This window comes from Camelina sativa, chromosome 20 (genome assembly GCF_030686135.1).
Source record: "Camelina sativa cultivar CO46 ecotype springtype chromosome 20, ASM3068613v1".
Lineage (NCBI taxonomy): Eukaryota > Viridiplantae > Streptophyta > Magnoliopsida > Brassicales > Brassicaceae > Camelina > Camelina sativa.
This window is the reverse complement of record NC_141899.1, coordinates 14,268,707-14,278,341: the sequence shown is the minus strand read 5'-3', so window position 1 is coordinate 14,278,341 and position 9,635 is coordinate 14,268,707. Positions and strand designations below refer to the sequence as shown.

Sequence of the window (9,635 nt, the reverse complement as noted above, 5' to 3'; positions counted from 1 at the left end):
ACATGGCTTGTAGCTCAGGTTTTACTTTAACAAACACACATGAGTTTCGTCTATAGCTCCAACAAAACCACTAAAATATTGCCAATACCATCTATCGGCTTGTAGACGCTGTGGAATCTGGTGTAATTGTTGTGTTGTTGGTGTCTTGATGTAATCTGCAGCTAGAAGTTCTATAGCTTGCAAAAATTCACCAAATTATTTATTCACGGTTTCTTGGTTTCGTCCAAATCGTAAGCCAACATCTCGTTGAACTTCATTTTGTTTGCACACTCGTAGAAACATAGTGATACTCTCTTCAACACTTACATTCAGCGGATGCTGTAATCCATAATTTTCTCTTAAAATAGTGCACAGTCATGTGAAGGCAGCAAACGACATTCTCAATAATTGTAGACATGCAACTTGGTCATTTTGAGTATGATTCCAAAGATTTTGCCACCCTATGTTTGGTATGGCCCTTTGTGAAAATGTTGTTCATAATAATCCAATGATGGATTTATTAAAAGATCTTCTATTTGCTCGTTTTCCAAAGTCCATAACTTAAACCGTTCTACAAAAGATAAATTGTGGAGTCCTTTTGAATGTAGTTCACAAATTCGAAAAGTTTGAAATAACATTGAAATCACATAAGTTACCACATTTTTTATTATTATTATCACAAATATCATATCCAAAAAAACAACATATCAATAAAACAAAAGTGTTTCATCAAACTGAGATAAATATCATAATTTTTATTTCAAACATAATTGTCACATAAATAAATAAACTACTCCTCATCATTTTCGCTCATGTCATTAGGTTTGTCGAGGAAGAGGTTGAGATGTCGATGCGTTGTTTTGTCTAAAAGTGTTAAATAGTCTCATTGCTCCTGGTGTCTGAAACATTTGTCCGTTTGGAAAATTATTGAGAAATCCTAGGTCGGAGATCCTACTCGTGGTCTAGGTGTATAACGTGTAAAGCCTAACCTTGGAAATCCAAAATTTGATCCTGGAGAATATCAACAATCCCTATGCTCAGAGATCCTACTTGTGATCTTGGGGATAATCGTTTCTCAACATTTATTGGTGCCAATAACTATCGAAAACCAGTAGTATGTGGATCAATTGATATATTTTGAGTTATTTGGCTTGTATGCGTAGAAATACTGCCTGCAGACGATGGATCAGATGATCGAGGTGTAGACGATCCACTCAGTGGGCGAGTGGTTCCTTTATGTTCACCATGTCTTGTAAATCCTATTAGAGACTCCATTAAAAATATCCTATCCTCATTGGTCTGAAACCGAGTCGATGACATCCAATAATTACGCCAAAAGAGATCAGTTTTCAGAAGTTGAAGGCATTGAATGTAGAAATCTTTGTATATTGGAATATCTAATGACTCAAGAATCTTGACCGCCTTTTCAAACTCGGTATAATCTTCGCGGTCAAAGGCACCAAGGCGTATTCGTTTGTAGGTTTCCCTTCTCTAATGGACGACATTGTCTCTTGGATGGTCAATTCCAAATTTTGCTTTCTACGCGGTGCTCGTGTTTCGCTAGGTCCCCTTGACCGAGTTCTTCGACTAAATGATGGGTCAGCTCTTGAATGTTGTTGCCCACTACGATCAGGTATTTGAATTGGTGACTATGATTCGGTAGCCTCACGTGAGATTTCATATGACGGTTGTGAATCATCATAAATGTTCATACGATACGTCTCCTAGTTTTGTTGAGTTTCTGGAACCTCATTTGGCTCCGAACCATCGTTGTTATCATCGTTATGTGGCTGTTCATTTCTTATTTCAGCTCTTCTTTGTCGCATAGAATACTGATGATGTGAACCCACATCTAAGACAACAAAACAACGAGACTTGGTATCCCAATCTTTTGGTGGTTCTCGGTTCAGACATGCAAGTTTGCTATACTCCTAAAATCAAAAATTTGTATAAGAAAATTTTCTATAAATTTGTAATCTTAATAATTATTGGAAAAAAAATAAGGACATGTTCACGATGATTCCACCATCCATCTTCTGCCAAAATCTTTCCCGTAATATTATCAACTGAAATTCTAGTATAACGTTGTAGTTGCTTCCAAAGCTTGAACTATTTCTTCCACTGATCAAATTTATTTTTCATCGTGTCTCATACTAAAATTTCACTGTAGATTTTGTTGACTTACGAACTATAAATGCTCTATCCGGTTGTCCAGGATCTTTAAACCTATATTGATTCCATCCAAATGCTTCATTGTATAGGTTAAGTAGTGTTTTCTCTTCATCAGGAGACCACCGACGTTCAGCTCTCTGCATATATATATCATTAATTCTAATTGTTGATTTTTAGTATTAGATATGTCATATTTTGAAAATTTTTAACTCTAGTTTTTCATTTTAGCAATATTAACTTAAAATTTTATTAGACATATACATCAATTATTTAATATTATGTTATCAATATTTTAATTTATGAAATTGTAAACTAATTAAAGATGAAAATTCACAATAATTAACTCATTTAAATTTCCAAACATACATTATTTTTTTTTTTTAATATTGAGGCTAGATATGTCATATTTTTAATAAAAAGTGAAAAAAATTTAATCTGTGTTAGTTATATTTATTAAAATATATTTTTTGAACCATTAATCAAATATTTGACAATATTTTTAATTTCTGAACTTATAAACTATTGATACAAAAATATTCACAATAGGCTACTCATTGGTAAATTTTATACTTAAATAGTTTAAAGCATTTATGTATCATAAAATAAGCTAACGAACTTTAAGTTTTCTGAAAAAATTATCAAACAATATTTTTATAGATATTTTCCCGTGTTTGTGTAGAAGGTTGAGAATCATTGTTTGTATTTTTCTCCTAAAAGACATCACTATAATGAAGCAAAAAAAAAACAGTTAATCAATAAGTGAATATATAAGATAAACTTACATGATCTGAATAGATATTATTTACCTTGATTAATGCTAGAACTTTTTATTTGTAATAAACAAGCTAAACAAACAATAAAAATGTTGAGAAGATTTTTTTGTGTGTTTTCCAGTTTGTAGTGAAATTTTGTAGCAAAATATGAGAGTAAATGGTGAAAGCAGTTTGGTTCTTCCCGATTATAGAGAGAAAATATAAGACAAAAATAAATTCAAAAGAAAAAATATTTGAATGGTTAGTCAAAAGCAGACCACTTTTCTGTGGACTTGTCCGCTCCTCTTGTGTACATGTACTGTTCCCAACTGCGGTTCTTCTGTTTATCTGTCTATTTTTGCTTTTTCAAAAAAATTTCATATTTCTTTTAGTCCACTTTTCTAAGGACAAAAGCTGAATGGTAAACAAAGTGTGGACATAACAATAAACGGAAAAAATCACTCGGTCTGTGGTAACCATTCACGACCTAAATGTTGTCCGCAGTGGTGCGGTCTAAAGGAAACATAGACAAAACTGCAGCGGACCAACTTTTGCTTACAAATAAAATTTGACCGCAGCGGTTTGTTGTCCACACTTAAAACAGAGCGGTCTGATCCGAAGATGAATTTGTCTGCTCTGACCGCGGTTACCATTCAGACCCATAATATACTAATAAAATTTGGCGGTTTGAATTTTGATTAAATTGATAAAATTGATGAATAATAATGTAAAATATTATCTTGTGTAAATTGAGCAAATGTAAAAATTTCTAAATTTTGTAATACATCATTGAATAAAACTAATATATTATTAGTTTTGTGATAAAAGAATGAATAAGACTGACATTTTTAATTGATTAACTGTCTTGTATGGCAAAAATATCACTTTTTGTGACAAGTAAATTTTTGTCTGCCGGAAACATAAAATTTTTTTCCCAGCCTAGACAAATCCTATTTCCTTCTTTTCTTATAAATGTCACAATATTCTTCACTCTATCTAAAGGAACACCTTGAAAAGTCTAAGCCACGATTATTCGACCAATGCCACAGCAGGAATTGTTGATGACAACATTTACCACTGGGAGGCTACACTTATCGGACCGGTGAATACCACATATCAAGGAGGGATGTTTAAAATGAGTATTCGTTTTCCATGTGATTACCCATATAAGTCCCCAAAGAATAGTTTCGCCACAAAAATTTACCACCCAAACATAGCAGATGAAAGAGGCATTTACCTAAAAGTGTTGACACCCACATATTGGCAACCAATACTGACTACTTGCTTTTACAAGAGAATAGTGCAGAAGTTGATTGAACCAGAAGTGGATGATAAGGAAAAAGTCAATAAAAATCTTGCCAACCTCTACAAAACCAATAAGGCAAGGTTTGAAGCAACGACAAACGAGATGACAAAGATATACACCGGGAGAGGAAACTGATATATGAACTTTAACTTGTGAACAAAAAATTTTGTTGTCATTGAAGTACTGCAAATTCTATTTAGAAAATCACAAATTGTTGGTCTTTGGTTATTGGATTTTCATTAGAAATATCCAATTTTGTGTAATTTGGTCCACTTTTGGGTTTTCTAGAAGCTATAAACTTGAAATTTGTTCTAGTTTTGTTTTGAACTTTAGTGTCTTTTAATGTTTGGGAACTTTAGTATATTTCAATATTTTTATATATGTTAGATGTTCTTAGCGTCAAAAAAACCACTTTTGTGAATAGTGGAAACTACGAACAAATGACAAACATCAAATTCATAATTTGGATAATAGCGGTGAAATTAGGTTGACCTCTAGTCATATCAAATGGAGAATACTCTAACGTTTAATTACATACTTTGAGTACTCCAAAAAGACAAATAGGCAAGAATAGTTTTTTCCAAAAACTTTCTTAAATAAATGTTATATATGAGAAACTCAATGAATTTGTAAATGAACCCTATAATTGCAAAAAAAAAAAAAAAAAAAAACCAAATTTACTATTACAAATCTCAACTCACGCAAGTTTGAACGAAGATGTCACGCTATTTGGATATATACTAAAATTTTAATTTTTCATAAACCTTAAGTGAAATATAATTTATATCCACAAGATTCTACATATACAAATGTATTTAATTTATAGTCATTGTATGCAACTAATTTTCAAATATTATACTATTCTTATTACACGATTCTCCTTCTCATACTTGATTTTAATTAAAATTTTCCTTATATTATCACTTTTAACGTTTTAAAAAATATTTTTATTACATTTGACTTCAATTTCTATATAATTATGTGTTTAAAATGTATTACAATTTTTTTATAAAGTATATTATTTACAGTAGTAGAGATTTGAATAATGCGATATTTTAAAGAAATTATTAACTATAACCCTACATAACTTGTTTGTAGTGTGCTTTCAAATTTTTGCAAGACACTACATTAATTCATGTACTTCTCCTTTAAAACATCTTTTTGATAACCAAAATTATCATGTTTATTTTTTACAAGAATCTTCTAGAGTAATATCTTTCAATACGTAGTTGCACTATAAAATAAAAACCATAAAAAAATTACGGATTTGTATTTAATACATTCTCTCACATGACAAAATATCATTCATTTGTAAATAATAAAAATAAAAAAGCGAAGTAGACTTAACCACTTGACTAAAAATACATCTCCATATAATTATATATATTTCATTGTAGCCTTTTCTAATTTTCTGTTCTCTACGTTTCTAATTTTACTAATGTTTAGTAAATAGGTTTATTGAGTAAGTAAGTTTATTAGGTGAAATACAAATATAGTACGATACTAATGATTTATTGTATATTTATTGGGTATTGCCTATGCAGCTATGTTCAATGTGATAGAACTAGATATGTTGTAATCTTAGAAAGAAGAAGAAAAATCTGATGGCTGTTTATAGGCTGAGAAGCGAGAAAGATTGATGGAAGCAGAGATTGTTTCTAAGGAGAAGGTGTCAAAACTTCAGAACAAAATTGCAAGCCTGAGAGAAGAAATCGTTGTTAAAACGTAAATGTTCTATTGTGCATCTTTTTACCCGTGGACACGCACACATACATGTTCATTCCTTAAATTGACATAATGTAATTGTTTAAATAACCATCACAGCAAAGAGAGATTAGCAGAAATTAAATTCGCAATCACCTGAACTCTATGTAAGTGAAGACTCTTTGTCCACTTTTTTTTGTAGTCATATTGTGTTGAATTCATCATTTTGGAAGGGGATAACCTTACCGGGATTTTCCCTGGTACAACCTTGGATTGGCTTGGGATCCATATTGACTCTAAACATTTATTTCCCTGCCAACTGTTTGGTTTAAACTCTCTGGTCTCACTTTCTCTTTCCGTTTTCTATTTCTACTTCTTGTTTGAAATTCTCATTTTCTCTCAATTACAGATAGGATTTATAGAGAAGATTGCAAAACTATCGATTTGTATGAAGCTATTGTTGATTTTCTCTCAATTACAGCTATTATACTGGGGCGCATTGATCAGGTTACTCACTCACTTTCTATTGTTGATTTTTTGCTCTGTATTTACATATGAAAGTCTTCTTTTTTTCATGGTTGTACTAGGTTGGTTTTCGACAATCTACAATTGTTTATTGAATATTTTGGCTTGAGATAGAGCTGATAACTATGATTATACGAGGTAACTAAGGTGTCTTCTTTACAAAGTACAAGTACAAGAAGCTGATGATGTCTTTAGGTTCTTGAGTGTGTGTTGTCATTGTTTTGTGGTTTGGAAAACAACAACTTTTGAAGCTTGGTGATAGAATTGGGTATGTGAACACTGGACTTAATGAAAAACAGATCAAAAGCTGTCTACGGAATACCCCAGCTGAAGACAGAAAGTGCATCATCTGCCAAGTAAGTCTAGCTTTGGTTTCATTGCTCTTAGTTCAAGTCAGTTATTTGTAGAACAAACAAACAAATTTCTTTCATAAGCAGTAGTAAATGTTCATGTGTTTGGTTTGTTTGACAGGACGAGTATGATGTTAAGGACGAGGTAGGGAAATAACAATGTGGGCACAAGTTCTATCTTAAATTTTTAAATAGTCCAAATCAATGCTTTTGAGTTATATTTGGTTAGGCTGAAGGAAGAGAAGGGAAAGAAGAAGGAGAAGATGATGAAGTTGAAGAATCAGAGGGAGAAGAATCTGATTACAAATAACTCAAAGTTGTTCAGGTTGTTGATGCTAATCCGATCAAAGTTGGTTCTCCTCCACCTCTTTCTGGTGGTCTTTGTAAGTTAACTTATTAATCTTTCAAAAAGATTACCATTCTCATTTTTATTATGAAACGTAAATTAGGTTAAGATATCTAGATACATTGTTGTAAGATTACAATGTGGCTGCTTAATCATTTTTTATATAAGAATTGATTGAGTTCATAATAATCAAGCATGTGTTCTGTGTGGGAATGAAGAAGAAGAATGTTTAATCTGGATTTGAGATTGGTTTGGTACTTATAGCTTACACAGAGTCATTAGACAGTAAATAACACTAATTAAAATTGTTTTATTTTCTATGGTGACAACATTGTGTATTGTTATGTTGAGCAGCTGGGACAGATAACTCAGACCAAACAAGAGACTTTTCATTGGCATTGAAAATCAGATCAAAAGTTTGTTTATGGTCGATTCTCTTGGCAGCTGGATTATGCGGCGAAGATAAAAAGTTTCACGATGCTGAGACTGTCTCTGCTTTGAATGAAGTTCTTGCCAAAGTTGGTTAATTAAACATTTTAATGTTGTATTTTTCTTGTAAATTATCATCTCATAATTTTTGTTCTTGATGAGTTCTTTTTTGTAAAATATATATATATATATATATATATATTTATGTAATATAAGTAATTGAAATAACTGTTTTGTTATTTTTGTTTATTTAATAATTTATTACAATTTGATAATTAATAAACAATTGTTTTAATTTTAATAATTGAGCAATCTTGATAAGAGTTCTCTAGTGAAAGAATGATTTTGGTTTAAGTTGTTAGTGGGTTGCTTTGATTAGTTTAATATTAATTAAATGATTAGTTGATTTTTAAGCAATTTAGATGGGTTACTCCATTAGACATGGTCTAATAAGCCTTATAAGATTCTTAGTGGAAAAGACAGTGATTTATTCAATCTGATGCCGAAGAAAAGCACAAATCTCATTCTTCATAGATGGTTTCCATACTCCGACTAAGGATTTGTTTATTTATTGATTGAGGGATTCACAAATCACAACATATCCTAAAGTTTTGAGATTCTCTCCAATTGTGGTTTTGAAGCTCTTTTTGTCATTAACATTCTGTTTTTGCTCCAAGCTAGTTTACCCAAATAATAGTTGTCGTTAAAACCGCTTTTGATCTTTTGTCTTGCAACATTTGTTTCAAAGCAATATAAACCAAAAATAATTATTGTAAGCTTGTAAATGTTTTGAAGCTCATTAATATCAACTAGCTTAGCTTTTTTCAGAAAATAAATTGACAAGTCATTAGCCACATGATTATATACAAATATCTTTAAAGTGGCCTAATTAAAATGAAGAAAAATATCCTACACACTACACAGACTGTAAAGAACGAAAAAGAAATAAAAAATATCAAAGTTGGCCACACAAAAAAGGAGAGGACGAAAATATCATTGCAGACAAAAAATAAATATCTGTTTCAAAAAAAAGGATATCGCATGTTTAGTGTAAGTTAGGCCAAAATATCTTTAGATTTTTATTCCTTAAACCAAAAGTCATTAGCTCCACTACTACACACTGGCGCGTAGAGATTTATGTCATCCAACTAAATCGAACATTTTCTTTTTTTTCTTATACCTGTGACTTGTGAGAAAAAAAAAAAACCATATATGCTGCTGATATAGTAGAAGTCAATTGTGGTTATCTGCCTGTCTGAATATCATAGGTTCGAGTTAAAGTAGTTTTTAAGCTTTTGTCTCAAGATCATCATGTGCATATATAGTTTATAAATTCAAATTCACCCCACATTTTATATCTTTATGATTATTAAACTAAAAAGTATTTTCAAAATAGTTGCAGTTTGTCAAATAAGTAAAGTATTGATAATAGAATCAAAAGCCGGTGGTTATGAGTTCAAGTGCAGCTTTGAACTTGCGACTTCAGAAAACCTTTTATACATTTTGCTGAGTAAGAAATTTTGTAAAAACGTGTTTTATCACATTTAAGGGTTGATAAATAATGGGATTGTGACTTCGAATCTTATTCTCATACCTTAAATTTTCAAAAATTAAAAATAAACTAAATTTAATCTTTGGTCAGTATTAACTATTAAGTATTAACACACCGGCCAAAACATAATGACAATAACTTGATACTAATATATTAGAATCATTCGTAGCTCTTTGGGCCCTTGGCTATATTATAACCATTTTCTTGATTTGATTTGTTAATCTATGATCCTTAGTGTCAGCCTGTCAGGCATTACACTAATTGTTCTTTTCTATTAACCTAGTATTCTACTAATAAGTTTTGGTCAATAACAAAGAAAGTCAAAAAAAAAAAAAAAAATATAATCCTGAATGGAATAATTATAACGGACGTGAGTGGAATGACTGAACGAGAGAGCGAGTAGAAGCTATCTGTCACACTCGCGGGCGGGTGAGGAGACAAAGAAAAAGAAGATATTTAGTAGTCTTTCGGACAGCTACCATTAACAGTGTTAGATTACAACCAAACACGTGTCTTATTC

At 31.2% G+C, this 9,635-nt stretch overlaps 1 protein-coding gene across 1 annotated transcript; it reads left to right on the top strand.

Moving 5' to 3' along the window:
• The first annotated feature begins 6,117 nt into the window (after positions 1-6,117).
• LOC104770848 (uncharacterized) lies at positions 6,118-7,802 on the top strand. The gene is made up of 6 exons (XM_087506157.1): positions 6,118-6,239; positions 6,323-6,420; positions 6,738-6,794; positions 6,910-6,933; positions 7,018-7,171; positions 7,489-7,802. The coding sequence occupies exons 2-6, from the start codon at positions 6,362-6,364 to the stop codon at positions 7,534-7,536; spliced, it is 342 nt and encodes a 113-aa protein (XP_087362283.1). The 5' UTR covers positions 6,118-6,239; positions 6,323-6,361; the 3' UTR covers positions 7,537-7,802.
• Positions 7,803-9,635: the final 1,833 nt, after the last annotated feature.

Bases quoted from the DNA above. Each gene is read 5' to 3' on its own strand.
- LOC104770848 (XM_087506157.1), top strand. From the start codon at position 6,362: ATGAAGCTATTGTTGATTTTCTCTCAATTACAGCTATTATACTGGGGC. The intron at 6,421-6,737 runs GTTACTCACTCA...AATGAAAAACAG, and splicing joins TACTGGGGCGCATTGATCAG to ATCAAAAGCTGTCTACGGAA. The intron at 6,934-7,017 runs GTAGGGAAATAA...ATATTTGGTTAG, and splicing joins AGTATGATGTTAAGGACGAG to GCTGAAGGAAGAGAAGGGAA.